The 27574-nt window shown below is 33.2% G+C and overlaps 1 protein-coding gene and 1 long non-coding RNA gene across 3 annotated transcripts; one reads left to right on the forward strand and one right to left on the reverse strand.

Annotated features, from left to right (window-relative positions):
• On the forward strand, nt 1-12601 carry LOC136989331 (uncharacterized). Of its 2 annotated transcripts, XR_010882894.1 has the most exons (4): nt 1-15; nt 5579-5663; nt 5749-5936; nt 12223-12601. It is a non-coding gene; the product is annotated as an uncharacterized lncRNA (long non-coding RNA). The 2 variants fall into 2 exon arrangements; XR_010882893.1 differs by lacking the exon at nt 12223-12601 and having other exon boundaries at nt 5749-6021.
• An 11681-nt stretch (nt 12602-24282) lies between these two features.
• On the reverse strand, nt 24283-27223 carry Mlp60A (Muscle LIM protein at 60A). Its single transcript, XM_067287422.1, has 4 exons — nt 27065-27223; nt 24832-24956; nt 24592-24763; nt 24283-24508 (listed from the first exon to the last, which is right to left on the reverse strand). The coding sequence occupies exons 2-4, from the start codon at nt 24944-24946 to the stop codon at nt 24478-24480; spliced, it is 318 nt and encodes a 105-aa protein (XP_067143523.1). The 5' UTR covers nt 24947-24956; nt 27065-27223; the 3' UTR covers nt 24283-24477.
• Between the last annotated feature and the right edge of the window lie 351 nt (nt 27224-27574).

Here is a 27574-nt window from a genome sequence, read left to right on the forward strand (position 1 = left end):
GAAGGAAGAGCGTTGGTAAGGCATGTTTACGAATTCGTGAATATAATAATCCAAAATCATCTTTCTTCTTTTAAAATATTTTAATCAGATTTAAGTTAAATTTTATTTTGGTCATTTCATATTTATTTCAAGATTTATAGTAAATTATTTATGTCTTTTCTTAGCAGTTTTATTTTGTAACGTGGTATGTGTTTACTAGGTTAACGTGTTTCAACGTTTAAAGTAGAAAAAAAAATATCAAAATAATTTAGTATTAAACTACTAAAATAATTAAAGTATATTGAGTTATTGAGGTTAATGTTGCCTTATACGTTAAATTTATATTTTGGATGAGATTTTTTCTTTGAAAAAGAATATTTTGAAGATCAAAGACCCATTTTCACTACATACGAAAATACTATAAAATAATTAACTAAAATTATTTGAGTGATATGGAAACTCTGAAGGAGGGATTTGCTACCCCCAGAATAGTAGATCCCCTGTACATGCAAAAAAAGTCAATGGAAACCTGTTCTGTTACCCTTCACAAGATACTCACCTCCAAAAGTTTTTCACTAGGAAAAACTGACCGGTAAGAATAAGGGGGCGGAAACCCCCCAAATTTTAGATCCCCCTGTGCGAAATAATGTCTAATAAACCAACCCCTACGGGCGACCCTTTGCGAGATATAGCCCCCCCAAAATCAGGCCACACGATGATCGTGGCACGTGTCGCTCTGCTAACTCACAGCGAAGACTCGCTTTTAAGTATGTAGCACACGCAACTAGTGCACGTGGTTATGTAAGTGTCTCCTCAAATTTTTTCGAGTGGTAGCTGGCATTCTAATTTTATTCATGACTACTTTGAATGCTCTGTCAGCAAAATAATTCATTTTATGGTTAAATTTTGCAATTGATACCCTTTTTTTGTCTCTAAAAACACATATTTTAAAAATCATAGATTCTTCTTTAAGTACTATTGATAGTACGGGTGCCACCATCTTTCTTTCTTTTACTGTCATTCCTAAATGCCTACAAACAACAGCACATTCCTGTATTAGCGGAGACGCAGAGCGACCACTATTAATGAATGGAAGTCCCTAGTGGAAGGAATGGCGAAACTAGATCGAGGCATCTCTAGTGGCAACGCCAAGTAACAGAATTGGGGCTACAAAGGTGGTTCCAGGTGGAAAAGTACTAGGTGGAACAGTACTAGTATTGTTCCACCTAGTACTTTTTGTGCTAATCTATTACCTTTTTACTTGTTCTAGTACCAAGGTACCCAACACCATTTTCTTAGTACCATTCATGAAATCCTAATACCTTTCCTTTCAATTTAGTACCTTTCAAAACATTCATTTTTATTCTATATTTTGTTTTTTTTGGCAGTAAATAGATGTTTTTATTGCTTCCTCATTCAAGTGCAGCAGTTGAATGTATTTTTTTTCAATTAAATTTAATAAAAACTAAACTACAAAATCGAGTCTTACCTGTTATTAGCAAATGAGCTAGTTAAAAGCAACAATGATAAAATGTTACACTTGGAAACCATCATCTGCTTCAACCATACAGAAACATTCTAGTGAGGAAGATTCTGATGATGATGATTTTACCAGTGATTTTCTAATGTGATAATTTAAAGTTTAGTACTTCATGTTTATTACTTTTGTTTCAACATTTTGTTCATTTGATTGTTGTTGACGAATAATAGCATTCTTGCAATATATGAATGTATCCTGTATGAATTTTGTATGTTACATGTAACACTATATATTTTAGTAAATAGAAATTTGATAAATTATAAATTTATATATTATTTAAAAATAATATATAATATATACATACATTCAGCAGTTTACGGTCAAAATAATGCCTGCATTAGTCAATACAATCACTTCTCAACTTATGATGGGGTTTGGTTCCGCAACTTCGGGCGTAAGTCGAAATGGTTGTAAGTCTAGAAGTGACTGTGACTGCACTTAACAACAAAACAGTTAGCCATCTTACACAAGCACATGCAAAGGGTAACTAATTGCAGAATAAAACTAAAGATGATGCAATCAATTGTAAGATATATATGTGTATGATATATATTTGACAAAAATTATAAAAAATTGATACATTTTAAAAAAAATTTATGAAATTTTACATTGTAAATGCGAATGGTCGTAACTCAAGAAGTGACTGTAGTTCATTTTGACTTAATTTATTGATTCTGCAAGTATGTTGTATTATCAATATTAATAGCGATTTTTAACTTAAAGTTAACACATTACTGGTTAACTTTGTACCTGGTGGTTCAGTAATATAGGTAACACTACAACCAACCACACAGTTATTTTTTGAAGTTTTGTGTGGCAGAATGCTGTAGTTCGTTATCACAGTAAGAAAACAAGCACTGCATTTCATATGTATCCAACCCAAAGATGCATGTGTTTTCCTGAAGCAGTTTTCTTTGCCTGTGTATAGGTGGTGCTCAACTTAGTTCCACTATCTTTATTGCCCACCTTGACTGAATATCCACATGGAGTCATGTGCTTCATTGTAAATGATGTGAGCACCTCAGAGTCTGCATGGGGGCGGGGGCAAGCTCCCACATCCCCTTTTACTAAATTCATTGCAAGAAAAACTATTCACATACCTAAGTTGTAGAAAATAACATTTGAATTTTTGCTGCATACTTTCTTTAGCTAGAAAATTGATATATTTATTCATATTTTATGTGACATGGGCTGCAAAAAGTATTAATATGGCTTAAGAGCTGCAGGTTGCCCATCTTTGCTGTATGTCACATTTAGAGGTATGTTTCCTTTCACTTTTTTGCTCCTATGGATATGGTCTACAACTCTGTTAATGTCCCAACTATATCATTCAGAGATGTAATTGTGTCATTATATATTGATCAAGTGCTTAAAAGGTGTTAATAACTGAAATACACAATTTTATCCCAATAGCATTTTTATGTGGTGGATATGTTTTCAAAAAAACTCCATGCAAAAAAGATAACTGTATGGAAAAATGAAGATTGGTTCCAGATTTTAATCCAATAAAAAAACATGATAAATCAATATGTTAATAAAACTAGTTTTTTTATTGGAAGAAATTGGAATTGTACAAATGTCAAATCTTAAAAAATGGCTGTGTAGCAGCCTTAAATGCAAATTTAAAAAAAAAATCAGTTTTTTAGGATATGAAATATGAATATCTTTTCTTAGAATTAAAATCAAATAGAGATTTTTAAAAGGGCAAATTTATTGAGTCATGTTGGATCAAAACAGTAAAAAAACAGGATTGAATTTTTTTTCCCCAGTCCACATCAAATTGTAGTGTAAAAAACTAGCAGAGTTGCATAACTTTCACGGCTGTTATGAGTTCTTATTTTAAAAATCTTATACAGTCAAACCTGTTTTTATGCGCTCTTTTTATATGCGATTTTTTTAATGCGAATTTTTAATTTGTGCGGTATAGTTGGCGACTAGTCTCGTGCGATTCGTCATGTCTCACGTTGACTTATTATAGCTAAATAAACTTATTATAGCATAAATGCACTTATTATAGTAATATTATTGCATGAATATGCGAAAAATGAAATAATTTACTTTTTAAGTCAACAAAACACCACCTGGACAAAAATATGTAAAAACAGACCGACGATGCAGTCAAGTGCTGACATCTGTTGTCAATAAATTCTATTTCGTACGGTTTTGAGTTATTTTCTATGTGAGACTTTTTTTATGCGGTCCCTGTTGACCACATAAAAAAATTATTTTTTTAATTGTGTTACGAAAACTATTATTTACAGCCATTCGTGAAGTTTCGTGAGATTTTTTTTTAATGCGGTCCCTATCCCCCGCATAAAAACAGGTTTGACTGTATTATTAAGCAAACAAAATTAAAATTGTGTGAGGGGTGCCACCTATTATCAGATTTTCTTATAAAAAGTTATATTTTTAATTGCTATAAAATGGCAAAAAGCTAAATTTTGAGGGTAGGGGTGAGTTTAATAATAATAATAATAAAAACAAAGTGTAAATGTTAATAACAAATAAAATCTTTATTAAGTCTTATCTCTTTTGAGATACATGATCTCCCTTTATATCCTCACCCTCTCAACCATTACCAAAATTTAATAGCATCAATGCCCCTCATATACAAACCATCATGCCAACTTTTGTTTCTTAATCTTTATCCCATCCTGAGATATTAAGCAAAATAGACACCAACACACACAAGCATGCACAAAATTTTTTGACTTTGGATTTAAGATATCTCAAAACATAAAGATTTGCAAAGAATTTGAGGGTCAAATTTGACACAATTTTTAATGCTTTCCCTGTTAGGTATACATAACAGCCAGGAAAGTAAAATTTATGTAAAACAACAGTTATTCTTTATGACAATGCTTAAATTAAGTTCAATATAAAAATGAAATTTTACAGTAAGATTTTTTTATAATGATACTCTGACATGCTTTACTATAATTTGAATGAAATAAATTATTTATTCACTTCTGTTTTCCTTAGAAGTTACCAGCAGAATATCCATAACCAAATATTGTTTTAACAGTTAAGAAATGGGAAAAATTTTATATAGACATTTTGTCAATTAGAAATTTCTCTTTAATTAACAAGTTTGTTCTGAACAGTTCTACAGTTTTATATTTAATGGCTGTCATGTTACCATGTTTGTTAAAATTTGAAAGTTTTCTTTTACTCAATAATGGCTGATAATACTAGTAAATTTTAAGTTGGTCCTTCCCTACCAGAATGGAGGCTGGACAAGGCTTTACAGCAATAAAATGGCCCTTCAAAAAATTAAACTCTTATTCTTCCCATTTATTATTAGCATGTATTCCAACATGCATTGTGAATATTTCACATGAAAAACCTTGTCTATTTAATTCTTAAATGAAAATTAAGTTCTGCATTAATCAGCACTTAATTTAGGCTACTCTAACAAGTGATATGTTCACAAGAGTGGGACAATTAAAACATATTCCTTTGCAAGGGTGCTGGGTTTTTTGTACAGAATTTATTTCTGCATCATATAGGCACACCAGTGTTTTTGACAAGTCATTGAAACTAGCATGATAACACATCAGAGGAAAACATAAATAAGAGAAAATTTTCTCTTTTTACAGCATTAATTTTAAAAATATCAATGAAACAAACCTATTAAATAGGGGAAATTTAGCCATTACTGTCAAATTCCATTTTTTTTAGACAATGTAGATTGAGGATGTGGTCATTTGTATTAAATATTTTTCCTAATTTGATTGTAATGAAGAAGACTAATATAACTGTACTGCAAGTTTTAATAAATATAATGATTTGAAAAATCTAATATTAGAATAAATAGTAGGGTTGAAACTATATTTGAAAAGAGAATAACTTTAAATTCATAATACTTTCTAGACCTGTGTCACTTGATTACACAAATTCTATATTTGTGTTAATTTGATAATCACAGGAATATAAACTATGTAGATCTCGTGTTGGTTTGCTTTTCTTGGCATTCCAGCTCCGTTCTCTCCATACATTTATGTTTGTGCTTTAAATTTAAACTTTAGATATAATATATATAATAATTTATTATTACAGATGCCTTATGCAAGATGTTAATTATGAAATATCAAGTATTTGATATTTTTGATCAAAGCAAAAATTGGAGGATAGTCATGCAGAAGTATGTTAAAAATTCATTTGATTATAATGTGAGTTTGTAAGATTATTATTATTAATGATGATTTTATTAAACTTTTATATTTTAGAAAAAGAAATGATGTGATTTCTACTAGAGATGAAGATCTACCAGAAAAATGGAGGAGGAAGAGTGATATAGACTGAACAATGAACAATATAAGTTATTGATATCATTCAGGCTATTTTGTTTTACCAAAAAGAAAAATTCAAGGACAAATTTGTAATTTTGTTTCTGAAATGTTAGTTATGCTATCAGGTAATGTAATATTGCAGACCATTTCTAATTACATTAAGTTTAAATCATTCATTATTCTGGATTTAAAATTGGATTTTTAAAGCTTTGTTGAATCCTTATATGAATTTTGACATTAACAAAGATCAAAGAAAAATAATGTAAAATACATATACAGTGAAACTTTCCTTAACAAACAAAAATACTTTTAAGACAAAAACATAGTATACAACTTCATTACAGTTGTCTTCCATTAGGTGGACTCTATTCCAGGAATCATGGAAATGGACAACATATGAAATGTACTATGACCTCTCTTAATAGTAGATTCTCATTGAATTGTCTTCCCTGTTTGGAGTTTGCAGTTTCAGTCAAATCAGTTTCAAAAGTTTATTACTGTATTGACTTAGGGTATGTTCATAAAGTCAAATGAGTTAAATGCATTACTAATGGGTATCATAAAGCACATATTTCATTCAGTGTGCATGCTTGATGCTGATGGAACTTCAAACTAAACTATAATGAAATTTGCAAAAGAAAGAGTTAGTTTATTTCATTAAGAAAGTGCTGCCCAGCAATATTGATGTTTCTAAATCTACTTGAGTGTTTAAATTGTGGATTAAAAGATGAAATGATAGAAATAATTGTTCATCTGAAATAATCTAAGAAAAATATTTTGGATAAGACTGGACTACTCTAGCAATAGTCATTTCTTTGATTTTAGGAACAGCCAGTTTGTTATAAATGAATCAGTCGAAATGTCTAATGAAAGTAAGAATAATGATTACGACATTCTCGTTTAATTCATTTGACTTTACAAACTTATCCTTACACTGGATTGGTTGCCAGATGGACTCTCCAACAATGAACCCAGAATAGAGCTGATAGCAGACTTCTTGGTTTACGTGTTCAATCAATGCAACAGTTTATATTGTTGATTGGCTGGGTTTGACATTAGCTTTGACATTATTTTGATTGTAGAAGAAATTATAATTACTGTATTTACTCACTTATAACATGATCTCGCATATAGGACAAGGTGTGACTTTAAAGATCAAAGTAAAAAAATTAGATTTATTAATACAATTCTAATTTTATTTTGTTTAATCACAAATAAAATATCAAATGCACATAAATGCACACATTGTTTGCAAAAATTACTGGCATTTTTAACTTTAAGGAAAAATCTTGTAAAATCAACAACATAATTTCTTTGCGTAAAGCTAGACAATTGATCCACTCTCCGTCAATTACACTTATGAGTTTCTCAAATTCTGATTTCTGAATAATCATCTGTTTTCATGTGGGAATGGATTAAAACGTATATCAGGCTTCCATATGATTTTGGAATTCCAATTCAAAAGCTTTGCTTTTCCTATTGCCCTTCAACTTTACTCCTGACAATACACAAGAATGATTCAAAATAAAGTTTTTAAATATGTACAAATGCTAAACTTTAGACCTTAACAATATTCTGATACACATTTTTGATTCATGTTTGCATCTAGAGAATATATGCCTTTGAAGTTATGAATACATAAAAATATAAAGATATGCAAGCAAAACACTTAAATATAACAACAAATATATAATTGCCAAGTACAAGCATAACACCCAATGCGTGTGCTATGAGTTTGTATAGTATCACTTGACATATATTTCAAAAAAGTGCTGTCCACACCATAGGTTATTGGCATCTGTTCTCTAGTCCTACAGGACTAGATTTTGAGTCAGGTTTATCTTGAGAGGCAATCTCTAAAACGAGATATGCAAAGGCAAATTACAGGTCTAAAATGCTACTATTACCTATCACACTATTCTATATAAATTTTATGTAGTAAGTGATTGAACAGATCATGGATGGTCTATTATCAAATCAAATGTTTTTCTGTAGCAGGTTAGTCTTCTACATGATTCCATTCTCCTACAATGTTCTGATTTTCATCTTTATTATTTAAAACTTCTTTATTTTAAAGTTACATTTTTCAAAGTACAGTATAATTTTAGTTTCCTTTGAAAGAAAATGGAGTTTACAGAATAATTGTCAGAATTATGTAGAAATTAAATTTAGGTGAAAATGTTAGGTCAAACAAAAGTTAAAAATACTGAATGGTAAGAAGGATAATTTTCCTTGCTGCTTGGAGAAATGATTGATAACTAAATTTTGAAGATTTTTTGAAATAAAAACAAATATAATAGTTCTTCACCCAAAAACCTAATAACCGGTGCCAGTCCACTTAAATTATATGGCAAACCATATAATTTAAGTGGACTGGCACCGGTTATTAGGTTTTTGGGTGAAGAATTATTTACAATCCGGTGTTTTAGTGAGAGTTTATAAATGTAATAGTATTTAAGTATTAAGAATTTTAAGTATTTACCTGGAATGATAAGTTTGAACGAGTTAGTTTAGTAATACAGTTTCAGGAATGAACAAACAGTGGTGCTAAATTAAATTTGGCTGTATTTTAAAATATAACGATACAAACAGTAGGAGTTCTTTTTTTTTGAACAAATTAACCAAATGATTTAATACATAAAAAACAATATAATAAATTTTATCCACTTATAGGCAGCATTCAATGTTTTATCATTGAAAATGTGTTCATATATGTGGAAAATAAATTGCCTTGAATGATGAGAACATTATTCTTATAAGATGTTTAAACATTCATGGCTAACATTTTAGAAGGTTTATTTATTTGTGTAGTGTTTAAAATGATTAATTTATACTGCAAAGTGAGTTGTTTATAGACCAAATACACTGGTTTCCAAAATAAAGAACAAAGTATAATTTGAAAACTTCCTAAAATATCCAGAGTAAATTTGATCAATTTAACATAAGTATTTAATGTTGCTGTCTCAAAATGCAGTAGTGACTTAAAAATGAATGTTTTGAGCCTACATTTGTGTTCTAACATGTTTAGATGACTTTAAAAATAAATATTTACAGACAAACCTTTAAAGACTTGAAACTGTCCAATCTCTAGCTGAAGTATCTAGATGGCTAAAGTCACTCAATTCATAATTCACAAACTGGAAGATTGAAATCTAAATTGAAAGTAATGTTTCAAAAAGTTTAATAGAAGACCATAAAAAATTACTGCAAGAGAAGACCACAATTTGGTTATTGCTCTTGATAAGGATGTGTATTCCAATCTAATTGCATTCTGGCCTTTTAGTGGCAAAGGAACTTTGGTTTCTTCCACGATACATGGATTCAAGAGAGCAGTTTTATTGTAGGAAGCCTGTGGTTTGCATTCCTTTTGCCCCTCACCATAAAAATGACACCCTGCACCATTTCAACTGGGCTTGTGAAGAATGGAAGTTTGTTTTCTTTACAATGAATCTAGATTTTCACTGAAAAATGATTACTTATCTGGATGAAACCAGAGACACACAAACATCTCTCAGATATCTTTGATGAAAAGGAAAAGGCACGTGGAGTAGTGTATGGTATGGGCTGGCATTTATTTGGATTGCTGCACAAATTTTTTTTGCTTCCAGTAAGTTTCATAAACACTTGGGGTTCTAAGATTTTATTACTATATTTCTTTGTAGGCCATTACTTGTGAGATTCATGCCCATTTCATCCTACAGGATGAGAAACCCATCCTCAAATTATTGAATAATATATATAAGCCATATGAATGACCACTTATTCTTTAACCTCAACACTCAAAGAATAAGTGGTCAATTCATATAGTTGCCTCTGCTCTACTCTTCTGTAGAGCATAGGTGGGCAACTCATGGCTCACATTTGTAAATTGTGCTGCCCACATCACACAAAATATTTCAAATGCTATTATATGCACAAAAAACTAAATGCAATTATATAAAACTATACAGCTGTATATGAAATGAAGTCGATTAAACTACCGGACATGTACAAAGTGAGCTCTTGGTATTTAGTAAGACTACAGACTGCTTAATATAGATATTTCAAATAAAATACACATCCACTCTCATATATATATATATATATGTGTGTGTGTGTGTGTGTGTGTATCAAATATAAACTGGATTTCTTTTATGTTTTAAAATTATTTACTAAAAAATAAAAAAACATTATGATTTATTTTTCTACGTAGCTTTCTGCTATAGAAATACATTTTTCCCAGTGAGAAGGAAGGTTTCTTATTCCAGTATTGTAGAATGAAGTTTGTTGTGCCAGGAGCCAATTGTGCATACATTCCTCCACTCCTGCATCTTTGAATTGCTGCCCTCCTATAGCTTCTTTAAGCGGCCCAGACAAATGAAAATAGCAGCGCTGTAGGGAGGATGATGAAGTGCAGTCCAGTGCATTTTGTTAAGTTTTGAGACTGTTAGAGCTGCAGTATGGGGCCTGGCATTGTCATGGAGGAGAATGACATCTCGATCGCTTGACAGCTTCCGTAACTTATTCCTACCTTTTCTACAAATTCGCAAACTCCGATTTGTCTCTCCTCTTCAATAATGTCTCAAAACACTTGAATGTTTTTGCTTGTGATGCTGGTCCGAGGACGGCAATCCTGTTTCTCATTTTCCACTTGTGTCTGTCCTTCCTTGAACTTTTTATGCCAGGCAAACACATGAGTCCTTGACAGTGTTTGATCCCCAAACTGTGCAGTCAATCTGCGAAAAAATTTTGTTGCGTTAACTCCTTCACGTGCAAGAAATTGTATGATCATGCGTTGCGCAACAGAGGGGTGTACCTGTTTCTCTGACATCATGAGCACTACTGACGAATTGATTGAAAGTATGAAACGGCGAGTCATTAGGAGTGGAAATTTTCCACTCCTAATTACTCTACCTAATCAGACTAGATGCACGAGCCCTGTACTGCCAACCATAGTTGCTCAGGAACAAAAATCCCATTTATATTTGATCCACCCTCACCCTCGTATGTATATATGTGTGTGTGTGTGTGTGTGTTTGAAATATCTATTTAGTTTTTGGTTTCTTTGTAAGTTATATACCTATTAACTCTTTAAACACAAAATCAGCCTTATCAATTTAAAATGAAATCTGCCAATGGAAAAGTTGTTTGATTGGTTTTTTTCTATACAAGTTCTCCTTGTAGCCTGAGGGATAGAAGTAATTTTGTCATTAGTAAGGAAGTTTTCAAAGCTTAATCTGTCTGTTATACTATTCCTTAACCGAGGAAATGAAACAGATGTTTACAGCACCTTTTTTGGTAAATATAGAAAATGTATTAAATGAACTTTAATTGATAATAATAGACTTGCAAAATAATTTAGATTTGAAAGATAAGTACTTTTTGAAGAAAAAATTTGACACATTTCTATAAAACTTTTCTCAAAGTAAATCATTCCATTGTTATTTTCTATGACTTGTGTATGTGAACAGTTTTTTCTCTTAGCAATGAATTTAGTAGAGAATAAAACAAGGAATTGGATAAAAGAAATTAATTTATAATTATATATAAATAAATAACTGATATATCTTTTTTTTTTTTTTTTTTTTATGACACGTGTTTGGTCTGAAAGTTAAATGTGGCTCATATGTAGAAAAAGATTGCTCATCCTGCTGCAGAGCATGCGTGGGATGCTCTAGGCAAAGTGTATTTGGGGTCTTAAGAGTTAATTCCTCTCAAACCCCGCAGGAGTTTGGAGCATTAATGAAACACTTCCAAAAGAGTTTTTACACAATTTTATTTTTAGCATGAAATGTAAATGAGATGTATTGCTGTGAGGAGTGATAATGCTCTTTATTAACATGTCATTATATGAAACAATGTTGATCATAATTTCTTTTTATTAAATAATAACGTTGGATATTATTGAATCACATAATCATAATAATTTAACACCAAATTTCATACAGTAACTTCAGTATTTTTCCAGATATCTTAAAAACTTTCACTTTGTTTCTTAATTTTTGGAAACCAGTTTGTTGAAAGTGAATTAAGTAATTGTTAATTCATTGACTCAATTAATAAGGAAGCAATTGATTTGTTTTTATTGCTATAAGTTTAGTTTTTAGATGAAGTTTATCCATAATTGATTAGTGTACTACTATTAGGAACTAATATAAAAACGTTCTTTGCCAACTCTTTAACTTACTGAAAATATAATAAAAGTATGAAAAATTTGATTAGTCATATAAAAGGAAATTTGTATAATTTTTATTAATGGAAGATGGACATTAAAACAACAGAAATCTCGAAAGATTTATCTTACTCTTAAGTGCAACAAATGCTATTGATTGTATTATTTAGAATATTTTAAGTTCTGGAGCATTCTAACAAAATAAGTAGCATGATTTATAAATTTACATTTTGAATATATTGTGTTTAATTCTATTGCAGATTAGCAGAACTACAAAAAAAAAAAAAAACAGATCCAAAATCTCAGTTTTGTTTGCATTGAAACAAGTCCTTTTACTGATGCTTTATAATCAAGTGATCTTTAAGAAAATACGAATATTTTTTTATCAGTAAGAACATATTTGCAAAGATTGTCATGGAAACAACAGACGTGATACATGAAGATGTTTGTACATAATTTATTTGTAAATAGATGCACTTAAATACAGCATAAAATGTGTTTGTATAATGTGTGTGAATTTGGCATTTAAAACTAAACAGAACTGAATCTGAACGTTTAGTTTTTAAAATTTCTGCCTTTATTTGTTGTATATTGTAACCATATGAATCAGTTTTGATTAAAATGCTTATTTTTGTATAATTGAGTAATTATTTTCTGTAAATTACACTATTGATCTGAATGTTTTTAATCTAAAGACCCAACCTATTAACTCTAGGTTGGGCCTTCAGATCGTGGTAGCGAATTTTGAGTTACGAAAGTTTTTCTCGTCATCTATACATATAATCGAGATGAGTTGATAATAATAATAATCAGCGCAGAGCCCAAACGGTTAGGAGTTTAAATTTGGTACACAGTTAGGGTACGTCACGAGAACGCGCACTAAGAAGATTTTTCGAAATTTCTCCCCACGGAGAGGGACAGGATTAAGGCGGCTTAACACTTCCATCAACAATAAAATTGTTAAGAGAACGACGTGCAAGACGCAGATGTAGTTTTTGCGGGAAATCGAACATATTTTTAGACCCATCTAAAAATTCTCTAATTTGTCTGGAAATGGGGACCCAATTCTTGCATTCTGTGAAAACGGGTAAGGTTGACTTTAACGTAATAATCTTAATCTTCGCTATCGTTACTTTGCCCGAGCAACGCCGGACCTACCTGGTAGTTTTCAATAAGGATATCTAAGGAATAAAAAAATCAGCAAGCGTTGCTTAATTCCCGGCAATATTTGGTGGCGCCATTTTAAAACTATATTTTTTAATTTTAATATTTGAAGACAATTTGCCCAAGTAGGGACCACCATTTATTAGTTTGCGTTTTAGACAATACATTCCTGGCGACCGACCTTCCTTTCCTTTCTAGGCTACTAGCCGCCAAAAAGTTAAAAAAAAGTCCTGTTAATTGGAAAAATGTTGTTTTTAAAACTACAAAGATTTTCTAAAATAGGAACTTGTAACATACGATGTGTTGTTATCATCGATACCTTGGGGGCGTTTCGGCTTTTTATCCACAGAGAAGTGTACGCTGGAAAATGTAGATTAAAAAAGGCTTTCCTCTGGTGACGATACTTTACAGCCATAATTCGTAATTTTTTCGTCTGATGGTTCTTTTAATTTTACTATATTTTTTAACTTATAAAATGGCAAAAGGCTTAATTTTGAGGGTATGGATGAGTTTTTTTTTTTTTAACTCTTTCCGCCCTGTGGGCACTAAGAGGGCCTCTTTTAGAAGGCCCATTATGGGTTCGGCCAGGCCCACAATGGGGCGACCGGGTGGTGAGGGACGGGGCCCGACATATCCGAACGGACCACCCCCCGAAAAATTCCTGGGGATTTTCGACCCGTTCGGATTCGATCCCGGGTCCCCCAGAGCGGTAGGCTGCCACCTTCACCGCTCGGCCATCCGGCCGTCTAAGGTATGGATGAGTTATAAAAAGAATTGTAAATGTTAATTAACTCATATGCCCGCGGCCGGATGGCCGAGCGGTCAAGGTTAGCAGCCTGCCGCCCTGGGGGACCCGGGGTCGAAAAATCCCCAGGAATTTTTTGGGGGTGGTCCGTCTGGATATGTCGATCCCGTCCCTCACCACTCGGCTGCCCCATTGTGGGCCTGGCCCGACCCATAATGGGCTTGCTATAAGAGGCCCTCTTAGTGCCCACAGGGCGGAAAGAGTGACGGCCGGATGGCCGAGCGGTAAAGGTGGCAGCCTACCGCTCTGGGGGACCCGGGATCGAATCCGAACGGGTCGAATAATCCCCAGGAATTTTTCGGGGGGTGGTCCGTTCGGATATGTCGGGCCCCGTCCCTCACCACCCGGTCGCCCCATTGTGGGCCTGGCCGAACCCATAATGGGCCTACTAAAAGAGGCCCTCTTAGTGCCCACAGGGCGGAAAGAGTTAAAAAAAAAAAAAACTCATCTGTCCGTGCTTTTCTGTAATCCGTGTAATTTCTTTTCAATATATTCTTCTAAGTAGTATCGCGAAAATCTACTAACGGTCTACATTTATGTAATTTTTAAAATAGGCATTCTACTCTTTGATACATCCAATATAAATCGCTTTTCTTTCGTTAGTTAATTTACATATAAGCACAGCTGGTCACTTGAAGCTGTGTTGTGTTATTTTGTTTTATTTTTTTAAAAATGTTCTAGAAAAACACACATCGGTGTGTAAATAGTCTTCTCCATGTTTAAATCCATCACGTTTTTCTCCGAATCGCGTAAGAGCACTCTGACACTCCCAAGTTTTCGTCATATCCGGTGTTTTGTGGTCGTGTCTGGTTTGAGTCTACACTAGAGTTTCTCATTTCCCGGTCTTTTACTTGTCCCGAGATTCCGGGATAAAAGTGAACTGTTTCTCGGGAAATACCGGAACAAAATTAATTATTTTAAGTTATACAAATTATCGTAAAATCAAATGATATAATTATTTTTCGTCTTTTAAAGTAATTTAATACGTTCTGCAACCTCCAAAATCATATTCATAACGCTGTGTAAGATATAGATTAAAAATTTCCTTTGAACTACTAGAAATTTTCACAAATAGAAAAGATTTATTAAAGTTTGCTGGAAACTGCATACAACAACAACAACAACAACAACAAAATTCTTTGAATTGAGTTAAAAATAAAAAATGAACTTAGATCAAACTTCTAACTTCTAAATTTTTATAAGATTTTAAAAAGCAAAGATGATCAATACTCCGATTACTCAATCTAATTCTTATTTTAGTAATGAAAAGTCTTGCTACCGAGAATGCCTTTTCCGATTCAATTGATGTGATTGGAATCGTGTTCAATGCGTTTAGGAGAAGACAAATATGTGATTTTCACCTGTATCCTGAAAGATTTCTAGTTCGTTTTCGAGATTGTAGTACTTCTTTTGTTCTCTAGTATTCTTGATTTGTCTACCTCGACTGCTTTAATAGGAACATCATAGCCCAATAATTCGGCAGTTCGTTTGTCTTTAATAATCAGGTTATGAAGAAAAACTTCATACTTGCTGACTTCGTACTCGTTTGTATCCTGGCCCAATTTGCACAACTTGGCGTTACGCAGTTATTGAAGTTACTGGGCATGGTTAAAAATTAAGACAACATAAGCACAATTATTATAGATATTACAAGTAAAGAATTTTTAGAGTCCTGCCACAAATAAGCTACGTATTGATTATTGACCATTTGTGACGTTCCATAAGGAGTTAAAATTAAAAAAGTGATTGGTTGGAAAGTGCAGGAAGTGTATGATTGTGTAAGAATAAATGAACAGACGCGCGTGCCCGTCAGACTGGAACATGGTCAGGTGCATCGTTCATATAATATTTGTATATTTGGTGGTCCTCCCAACGGGACAGTGGGCCCCAGGGCCGCCGACAAAGCGAAAATCCCAAAGGGGACCCGGAGGGTGGCTCAAGAACGAGATAAGCCCGGAGAGCGGCCCAGCCACGAAAGGGGCCTGCGGGGCGGAATCGGAATCCGTATCTTAATCCGGATGTAATCGACCAACTGCGAATTCCTCGCAGGGCGCCGGATCCGCCCAACAAGCAGGCAGTTGTCCCAGGGAACCCCCGCCCAGCAAAGGAGCTCGGATGCCTGTTTATTTATCTATTTTTAAAGAAAAGAAGCGTCGGTGAATCGAACCCAGAGCCTACAAACTCAGGACGACACACACAACGGAGCGTAGCGCATTGAGGCGATTACCACAGCTCCTCGTTGCATTACTGGTTGTAAGCAACTAATTGCGGGAATTGTTAATTTAACAGCAATTCTGCGCGTCTATTGCCGGTGTTTCACAAGTCTAAGCCATTTATTTACAAAATGGCTTCTGAAATTTTAAAAGTTTTATTTGAATTCCACCTGAAACGTCTTCTTCGTACGAATTTCTTAAAAGCGTATCGTTTCCTCCATAAATCGTCTAAAATTTCCTTTCGAAGTTGCATTTCGTCGTTATCTCGTCATCTAGTAACGAATGTCAGCATTCAAATTTCTATTAACATTTAAAAATTAGTTTCAATCGACAATTTTTTTATTTAAACAAAATTTTTTATATCCGTGAACACCGATGTCGCTTGCGTTGCTTTCTTCTTTGCTTATCATATTTGCATGCTGATGAAATGTCAGGTGTCATCGGGCTGCATTTGAAAAAATTGTACTGTACCTATGAATTCCCACTGTCGCCGCCGTCTGTCCGGCTGTCTTCCATTAATCTCCGGAACGGACTTAGACAGAGGAAAGACGAGACCAGATATGGAAACTCTTGGGCCAGGGGACTTATTCTGAGTAGTATCGTTAAGCTAACGAATACGATAAAAACCAGTTTCTATCGGAACCACGTGATTGGCATTTAATTAACTGTGAAAATGCTATTCTGAGCCGTACGTTTCGTTTTCGGTTCCGATAGCCAAGTGCGATGACTAAGCTTATCGATCACTCTCGAAGTGCCGTTAGGAACGTAACGAAAGTAAAAAGAACATGGCGACTTTAGGTGTAAGGATGATATTACTTCACGAGCAATTAGAGATAGAGAAAATTAGCATTGGACGTCACGAATCTTGGTTTTTCGTCTTCGAGATAAGGCTTTTCGGCTGAACGATACACGCTTTAAAGAACTTTGTCGTCTTTCGAAGCCATTACTATTACATTTATGCAATGAATTACGAGAAAAGCTAGAGCCAGGGCCGAATTTACAAGTAAGCTATGTAAGCTGAGCTTAGGGCCTCGAGTTTCAAGGGAGCTCAAAAATTTCTACAAAAAAGAAAATTGAAGTCAAATTTTGAAATAATTTGTTTTACAAACCAACAAAATATACTATACTTTACTTTTTATTTTGTGTAGTATTTAATTATATTAGTAATCAATATTGTTTATATTATATTTCTAGTGATTTCTTCTTTTTAATATAAAATTTATTTGATTTTTATAGGTAGCTTTTCTTAACTTTTAGTAGCGTTTTTGCCATCGAAAAGTGACGAAAACGAAATTTTTAGTGTTTTCCTTTTTGAATTGTACCTTATTTTCTAATATGTTGCAATACCTTTTAACAATAAAACACCTATGATTAAAATTAATATGTTTATGTTAATTATCTTTTTTGTATGATCGACTTCTAAAATTGTAAAGGGTTGGTAAGGGTCTGACATAGTTTCGAGGACCTCGAAATGCCTAAATCCGACCCTGGCTAGAGCCAAAGTGTTTCGAGTAATATCTCGAACTGACAAACTGTAGTTCGCTGGCTGCATTATTCCTTCTTTGATGACATTTTAACAAAAAATTAGGCTACAGAATACTAAAAACACGTGCTTCGCTTGGAAAACGGCGGGTTTCAGTCACGTGGCAAAAATACAATGTTAACTAAACTGTGATTGGTTAAAGCGTAACATCTATCGATAGCACGAAACCCAGACGCATCTCGACCGACTACCCGTAGCGAAACCCACTTAACGTGGAGCACAGAATAGCGATTTGTCTAAGGTTCGTTAACTGCCTTTCGCTAAAGACATTTATCGAATGTCCTGTGAATCGCTCTCGTTGAGTTATCGGAAGAGCTCAGAATAGGTCCCCAGGAGGCCCCGCTTAAATATATACGAACTTCCGATGCAAACCGCAAGTCACGTTATTTTAATTCAAAAAGTTTTCCCTAAAAGGTGTTAGATAGATGTTAAAGGAGAAGTATGATGTACAGGGACAAGCCACTGGTAATTTCAGGCGGAAAGCACATATCTTAAATTAATTTAAAATATAATTAAAAATTGCAGTTTACAGTTTTCGCCGATCCCTCTTCAGTCTATAAACAATAAAATTGTTTTCTTGCATACAGTTAATAATATTTTTTCAAACAAAGATTCAAAATATTGAAAATAACTTACAAACTTACAAAGGTACAATCTGCGACAGAGTTTACACCGATATTTTGGGCCGGTCGCAACCGCGTAACATCGTTCTTTTATTTTTATATATAACGTCATCTATTAACATTCCGCTATTTAAATTAATTAAGTTATAATCGCTACATGTTCTACAAATTTCCGTAGATATACATGGTGTTGTAGAAATAAACTTTTAATATTATTTTTACTGCAATGTGATTGGGTATTTTTTAATTTAAACTCGAACGGATCACCGGTGTTCTATCCGCACTTAATATTCCGTTAATTAATAACGAGTAAAATCGTCATTAAGTCGACCCTCATTATCTCCCATTCTTCGACCTTTAATTACCAAAATTGAATGTCATAAACCCACCTAATATACAAACCACCCTGCAAAATTTCAGAAATTTTCGATAAAACACGGGAGTTATTAAGCTTCAAAGAGAGTAAATGTGGTGTGGTCTTCGATTTCCAGCCCTAACTAAGAGTAATTGAGTGTTGTTACCATATTTTAGAATTTGAAATATCAAATTGCAAGTTTCTTAATCAAAATAGCAAACGATCTTCACAAATAATTAGCCCTTAAAGATCTGCCGATTTGCGAGAAAATGCGTGATTTGAATAATCAACAATCTCCCCTGTTAATGAAATGTACTGTACGTCCTGAATACTGGCGAAGCAAGACATCGGCCATATTACGAAAGTTTTTTATGGGGAGATCCGTTGTTCAAAAAATTCCCAAAGACGAACTTAGGACCAAACAGTTTGTGCTTGAATCTATTTAATTCTGATAATGTACTGTACGTCTTGAAATTTTGAAAATCGAATTCGAAGATAAAAAATTAACGAATTCGATGATGATAGCATTCAAGGGCGCCCGTACATTGGAGCACGTGTCCTTGCCTTTTTCCTACTTGTGGGAGCGTTGATCCGACGTTGATGCTCCTTGCGTAATGTACGATGCCCTTTTTTATTATCTGTACTCTCTTTTTTATAGCGGGCGCCGCTAATAGCAATATAGCGGGCGCCGCTAATAGCAATATTGCGGGCGCCGCTAATAGCAATATTTGGATTTACTGAAACTCTTCGTTCAATGTTTCCCCCCAGCTGTTATATATAAAATGGCAATCGGTTAAAAAAATGCACCACAAGAGTTTACATTTTTTGACCCAGGGAACCTTGAAAGGTCCACAAATGCAAAAAAAGTGGTGAGTTTTTTCTGTATGAATGGATGTTAGTGTGTGTGCGTGGGAGCATATATATAGTAGCCTATTGACATTTGAGACTATATTGTATGAAAATTCAATTCTTTGTCAGGTATTCAGAATTTAGTCTCGAATTGGCTTTATGCCACATCTTTACAACGCTGCTTTTTCATAATTGCCTTTCCAACACTGTCATAAAGTGAAAAATTTTCTTTTCATCACTAAATATAGCATCCTCCCGACAACTATCTGGCATATATGACCATCTTTTACGGATCTTTAGATTTGTTTCTCATAAGGAATGGTGTCGAGGTGGATTTTTTGCATTGGATTTTTCCCTGAAACCATTTTCCTTCAATAAATTTCTTAAAGTTTGTTAGTAACACTTAATAAAAGAATAAATTTGCAGTTAACAAAATTCCTGAAGCTAAAAACGATTCAGTATAAAACTTGCCGAAAATGGTATCGTTAAAAATAAAAAGAGATGCAAAAAAGAATAAAAATTACCTGTCTAAAATGTATAATTATTGGACGCCGGCTTCCAGAAAGCCAACGTTTTTTGAGATTGAAAAAGAAAATGCAAATCATTAAAAATATGGCAAAAGAGAGCCAAAATGCCAGCCAGATTTTCTGTCTCCAATCAGCTTCCAAAAGAGTCAAATTCTCTGAATTTGGCGTTAAAAGAGTCATTCTGGCAACTCTGCTCAAAACCTTCATCACCAAGGATTCTGAATTAGGAGACTGTATAATAAAAATATTTTAAAATGTTAAATTCAATTAATATATCCCGTAACCATTTTCAAAATATAAAAAAATGGTGTCTTCTAGAAATATATTCGTCGTGATCTGCTGCAATTTCTCCGGAATTCATTACATCATAGATAAACATCAGAGTATAATTTCCTCTGGAGTGACTGCCAAATACTGCGTGACAGACGTTCAGTGTACTGATCCATGTTGAATGACTGACGGAGACATCTCTGTGATGATTCTTAGTCACATATCATGAATACTTCTATTGTGTTTTTTAAATTTATTTAAGAAAAGGTAAGATGAGGTTCTCGAATTGGCACGCGACTCGTTCAAATGTCGTTCGCTGACATTTACCAACACGAAATATTGTTCGTGTAAACTTCCTTACCGAATTGACTTTATAAAAATGTGACATCTCACGCTATTAATTAACATTTTAAATAGAAAAACAATAATTTTTTAAAAATTTCATAAATTTACCTGAAAGTCATGTTGCGGACATTTAAATAATAAACTGAAAGATTTCAAAATTTTATGTTTGTTATTTGTATATGGCAACGCAACTCGCTAGCAATCTGCCATGTTTTTATTACCTAAATGGGGGGAACTGGTTCCCATTTAGGTGTTAGAAACGTGAAGAAAACCAGGAAAAACGCCACGTGGCTATCCTGTTAGCGAAGTGCGAACCCATGAGCAATAGTTTAGTGATGTTATCTACTCGTCCACTCGTGGGCTTGAATGCATGAATCTCGAAATACATTAAAAACATGACTGTTCTTATGCTACGGCCAACCAAATTATTCAAGAACCAGACCATAAGTATGAATGACAGATGGATGACGATACCTCGACTCAAACTGCCAAGTAAAGTTTAAATAATCCGAATTAACAGAAAAATGTTCTCTTACCATTTGGCAATATGGCTTCTATATAAAATTCACCCGCATAAATCGTATCCACTTCCAAAATTCCTGATATAATGAGGATCCAAATTGTTCATATAAGCAGTAATTGTTATGGTGTGGAGCATTTATATTATTTATACGTGAATTCTTAAAATAATTTTTATAAATAAGGCTTTCAGTCTAAGTTTATACGTAAAGAAAGTCCGACAAACTCCACTTGGCTAACTCATTGTCCAGGCACGAACCCTAATTTTCAGTGGTTTTATTCATTTGGCCATTGGTGGACACGAGAAAACACCGTACTAGAAGATTACACAGGCTCATCGGAGCAAACGACGAACATTTAATTTTACAAAAAAATTAAATGAATTTGACAAATATAATGGGAATATACTTTATTATCATATTCTTTATGTGCCAAATCTATTTAAGGGTCGTAGATACAGTACAAGCTTTGTTTAACAAGACAGGAAATAGGACACGCGCATTATTAATCACGTTGCCAGAATGATGTGGATAAGTCATTACTTAATATTATTAGTCTAGAAGGTCGGCAACCTTTCTGAGAAGTGCCAAAATTTGAAACTAAACCATAATAGATAGCTTAATATATATATATTTTTAGTTTTCTCCTGTGATATTTTGATACTTATCTCGTGATTCTACTAAGTTATCAAGTATATTTGACTTCATGTTTTTAATGGTTTTATATGTGAAATTCCCAAATACTTCACTTACGTGAGCAAAATTTATGTCAAGATATCGATAAATAGACTTTAAATTTCTGGTTTGCGAATTTAATTAATCTAAATTTCATTTTTTGAATATTAAAAAAAAAACACACACAAATGATTTATACAAAGAATAATCACGGTACTTCAATCTAGATTTAATTGTTATTATGTTCATCATCAGTAGATTATTCTAACAAACATACTTACTGAGATAATTGTTTTATTTATATTTAATTAAGTTTGTATGATCGTAGATCTAATGTGATCAATTTTTGGATAAAACCACTGAACACTTGGTCTTGGGTTCGCGCCTCGACAACTGGTCATGTGGTTTTCTATCTTTTCTACACTTGTCTAACACCTAAATAGAGACAGTTTTCTATGTGGTCACGGGTTCGACCCTAAACAACTGGCCAATCACGTGGAGTCTTCCAATATATCAAATGTGTATAAAATCCACACGGTTTTCCTTAATCTATCAAAAATTTGTTTGTGAAATTCAACCAAAATCTCACTTCAGTCACATACAAAATGCTTTCTGTGTGACTAATCTTATTTAGGCCTAATTATGAATAATGTTCCTGAATATACGTTTAGAATATGTGATGTATTCATTAATTACATAATATTTCTGAATATATAACTTCGATTAAATTATTAGAATTATTCTTAAATTTTATACTTTTAGTAACGATTTATAAGGAAAAAAAATCGTAATTCATGTCATAAATTACAAGAATATAACCTGTTTTTATGCCAAATTTAATATATTTTTCACATAAATTGCAACCAGAATTTACTCTCAGAATACAGCTTAGGGCCTCACACTTTAAGTTATTCAGTGGAGGAGAAAAGGCCTCTTACGTGTTATAGCTTAGGGCCGCAACAGTGTAAATCCAGCTCTAAGATTAATGTAATGTTTACCAAGTGTCCTACTGATAACTCGATTTTGTGATGAGGTCATTCAGTAAATTGAGTAATAAATCTACTGACCGAATCAAGAATTATACAACATAATAAATCAAAAAAATCCAGTCAACTGATTTGTATTATTTTCAGAAATATCCGCCATTAATGTAATAAATTTAATAAAATTTTAAGAAGGGCCACGTAAATTTGTAAATATGTTTCTAATTATTTAAAAAAATTAATTTTATTATATTTAAAACATTATTTTACGAATTTTAAACATGATTTTATAAGAATTTAACGAATGAGATTTGATTTAATAAGAGAAAAATCCAGCAACAGTCGTGTAACTTTCGCGGCAAAAAAAGTTAAAGTCGTATATAACGCCATGTGTTAGAAAATTTTATTTAAAAGCTTTTTATATTATTAATTATTAGATATAGAAATGATTAAAATCTTCATTAAGTCCGACCCCACTCGATATATGACAGGTAACCACCATATATCTCCCAAACCCTTCGACCCTTGATCACCAGAATTGAATAGCATCAACCCCCCCAATACACAAATCACCCTGCAAAATTTCATAAAATTTTGACAAAAGACACAGGAGTTATGAGGCTTCAAAGAGGGCGAACAAAATTGCCCCCCTCATCCATACATACCGAAAAAATCCCCCAATTTTTTTGCACTGCTCGACGTTTCAAGGTCCCCCCGAATCAAAAAACAGAAAAATCTTGGAAGGAGGAAAGGGGTCATCATTTTTTTGACCGATCGCCATAGTTTCCCCTCTGTTATATAACAATTGAGAAAGTAAAAATTGGGTGTACAGTACATTCGCGTTTTAAATTATGGAATTTGATGTAAAGTATTATTAATTAATCAAACAAAAAATAAATATATATAATATATATTTTTTTTCTAAATTATTTTTAATCTTAAGCAGATACATCAAGTAAGGAAAGGCAGTGTGCTTATATATATCAAAAGCTGCAAAAAGACGTTATTAAATTATATATAATATAGAATTTTACAACTTATTATTATTATTATTGTTATATTATTATTAATTTAAATGTATGATATCTATACAATTTATTTATTTATTTATCTTTATAAATATAAATTTTGTTTACTATCGTTCGTTTTTATTTTCTCTTTATCACAACTCAACAACCAAGCAAAAAAAAAAAAAACCTGCTAACAACTAAATCTATATACACATCGTTTCATCACTAAATTCTATTCTTCCCCTGTAAATTATAATTTAAAAAAACCCAAAAAAACTGAAATTAAATTACATTTCTTCAGCAATTTTCAGCGTGCTTCGTTATGTGTTTTTTATTATTTATTTTTTCGACGTAAGCAATTAAAATTATCCTTAATTAAAGGGGAGATATTAATTACAATTTATATAATAAGCAGCGTGGAATGAATAAATAACAATATATCGTTTTGTTGATTTTTATTACATGTACATCGTCAGGCAATGTAACACATCCCTATCCAACAATAATTATTGGATAGGAGCAAAATCAATTTGACAATGATGATCATTTTTCCTGTTTTTTCCATTTTCTTTTCTTTTTTTTTTTAGTTGATGACGATTCTAAACGGTGATGCAGAGAACAGATAAGCAAAAAATCTAGTTATAATTGGGGTCGAGTGGCTTGTTGCTAGAAAATCCAAAAAAAAAGGTATTGTTAACATGTTGCTTAGAGGAGACGTGGTAGAAAAGATTTAAAATTTAAACAATTACCTGACGCAATCGGTGTTGCCCAAATGTTCGCCCTTGTCCATACTGAGACAACCTGCTCCACCGCCGAAACCGTAACCTTTGGGACCGAATTTCCTTCCGTAACATTGTTTGCAAAACAGTTCACCTCCGTGTTCGGTGGCGTTTGTGCTGTCCAACCTCTTGTGGCACAAACCTGCGTAAGACGGACGTTAAAAAATCACAGAAAATAATATGAATTTAATGCTCCGTTAAATCACTTACCGCACTTGAAGCAAGTTTTGTGCCATTTTTGACCAGCAGCCAACATCTCTTCGGCGGCGTAGACGGACTTGCCGCATTTTGGGCATTTGGCTTGTTCAACTGGCTTGAAAGGCATGGCGATTTATCTAGAAATAAGCGAAAAAAAAATCGTCAGCAATCTAATTTTAACCCCTCTTTAATGAGGAGAATCTTTTTATACATGCAACAGCGTGTCACAGTTCTAATTATAAAAGCTAAATCGAGACAAAGAATTAAATTGTCCACCCGGACAAGATTAGAAAAAAGTCATTGTTCAACTATTTAATTCAATGAAGCACGACCTTGTATCATAAACAAATGCGTAACAAGTGTTACGACGGGTTTAAAACCGTGTTTAAGGCCCTTCCGACCTTATAACCTCTGAAATCTTACGTCACAAAGCGTAATTTTGGTCATCTGGAGCAACCCTTTATGGCATCAAACCCGCTGACCTCTTATAGTTAACAGGGGGTGAGAGATGGGGAGAAGTTGAATTAACCTTAATGCATAATTATTATTAATTTATTTTTAAAATTATGTAATTATTTAATCTACTTATATGGCAATATAAATAACTTCTTGTTGATAAATTATTCTACTTTTAGAAACTATAAATTCAAAGTTTATTTTCTTTAGTTGGAATGTTTATTTCTTGAAATTCTTACGAAATAAAAATTGCAATTTGATTATTTTAAAATAAATAAGCGATATAACGAGGTAATATCGCTTATTAAAATTAACTAATTATAATTAAGAAAAATTAATTTAAGACGAATCAAATTAAGATGAAGACCCTAAAAAAGCAAAAGTATTTTAAAAAATAAAATCAAATTTAATTCTAAAATTCAAATTCCAAATTGAGAAATCGCGTATTCTTTAAGATGGAGATCTACAAAAGTCGTTGTGTAATTTATTTGTTACTCAATTTTAATATTATGCAACGACAATAATTATGAAATAATTCTCGAGTATGTTATTACAAAGTCAAGTAAAAAAAAAAAGGCGGGGAACGTGCGTATTAACATAAACAGTTATAGAATGGTGCAAAGGTAAACCGAAGAAGCCACCTTAAATGGGAAACATTAACAGTAAGATGTTAAATATAGCATGTTATGTGTGTGTGTTCTTTTCTTCTTTTTTCCCCGTTTACTCGAGGTGGCAAACGGAAATCTGCACGCGACATTTGGCGTGGGTAGTTTGGAAATTTCGTGTCGTGCCAGCTTGGCACCGGGCGAGTTGTAAAGTTAACTACCTGTTTCCAGTTAAACAAAAATTTCCTGTCACCGAAAACAATCGAAAACAACAGAAAAGTGGGTTAGTATACGAGCCCCGAAAGAGTAGGTTAGATTTGTAACCTGTGCGATGCCACCGATCTTCCATCTCCCCTAACTGATTTAACCAATTAAAAATCTTCTCCCCCTCCCCTTTAAGAGACGATTTAATGAGGGAGGCGCGATTCGATTCGAAAAACTAAGTGGCATTCGCTGAATGGAAGTTCATTAAACTTCATTGTTTACTTTTACGATGCTATAAAGTACATTCAAAGTCCAAAATAGATGGTTAAAAATACTATTCGACTCGTATAGTACGCACCCCCTTTAGAATTCGCTAGGCAATCGCATTCTTCTCATTTAAAATGTGACCTCTTTATGGGTGTCGGGAGTGTTTGAAAGGTTTCGGACGTGTTCCTGACAGCTGCATGAAGGAGTAAGAAAATCTTATTTTGGTGTTGGGAAATATTTAAAAAAAATCAAGTTAAATATGAATCACGTGCGTTTCGAACGATTCTAAGAAAGTAAAATTAAAAAAAAAGAATGATAAGAAGCAGAAATCAATTGAAGGAGTCGATCAGATTTCGGTGATGGAATCTCAAACCCGACTTACTGACGCCCCCTACTGATACTTCCAGGAACTAGGAAGTTTTGTTGCCTTATATGGCAATGGCTTAGATTTCATCGGTTTGCGGCTGACCCGTTTCCTATTTTTTTTTTTTTTTACTTTTTTAATAATCCTTTCGATGTTTAAAAACTGGCTGAACAATTGCATTTTACTTGGAAAATAAGACGCGAAATAAGGAGCGAAAAATTAAAAAAGGAAAGTAAGTGAAAAGTGGAATAAATTCAAAAAACAAGCGCAAAGCAAGAATAATAAGAAAAAAAAAAAAAAAAAGGAAATCTTTCTGTTTCACAATGAGGATAAGCTTCAACAAACTTACTTGAAGATAGAAGTCGAAGTTTAACTCAACAATACACCTGTTCCTAATGGCTGTGGTCGATCAAACTCGAAAGTGCACTGTGCACGCACTGTCGTACGGTAAGAGAGTTTTCTGGTGTTTTGCACACGTTCCGAAAGAAACTCAGAGGGTCGAACGAACAGAGAGACATATAGGGGACTAGTGGTGGTACCCATTGGTAGTTACGTCATCCGTGCGTGGTCTTTTAGTGATATCACGAGTGTCGTATTACCTGCGTTGCTTTCTCCAACATTCATTTTGCCAAATTCCCACCCCCACACCTGACTTTCTTACCTTTTCGTCATCTATCGAATTTATCTTCGGTTTATTTTCTCGTGTGCGACATTTTTTTTTTTTTTTTTTTTTATCGTCGCTGCCCCATTGTTACGCAGTGCACCCTCGTATTTTAAAGCCCATTTTAAGCTCAATAAAAGTACCATCGCACTTGATTTATATTATTTTTTTTTCTACGTGTTATTAAGTGTTGGGGGA

The sequence above is a fragment of the Centruroides vittatus genome, unplaced genomic scaffold, assembly GCF_030686945.1.
Source record: "Centruroides vittatus isolate TY-2023 unplaced genomic scaffold, ASM3068694v2 scaffold_464, whole genome shotgun sequence".
Classification (NCBI taxonomy): domain Eukaryota; kingdom Metazoa; phylum Arthropoda; class Arachnida; order Scorpiones; family Buthidae; genus Centruroides; species Centruroides vittatus.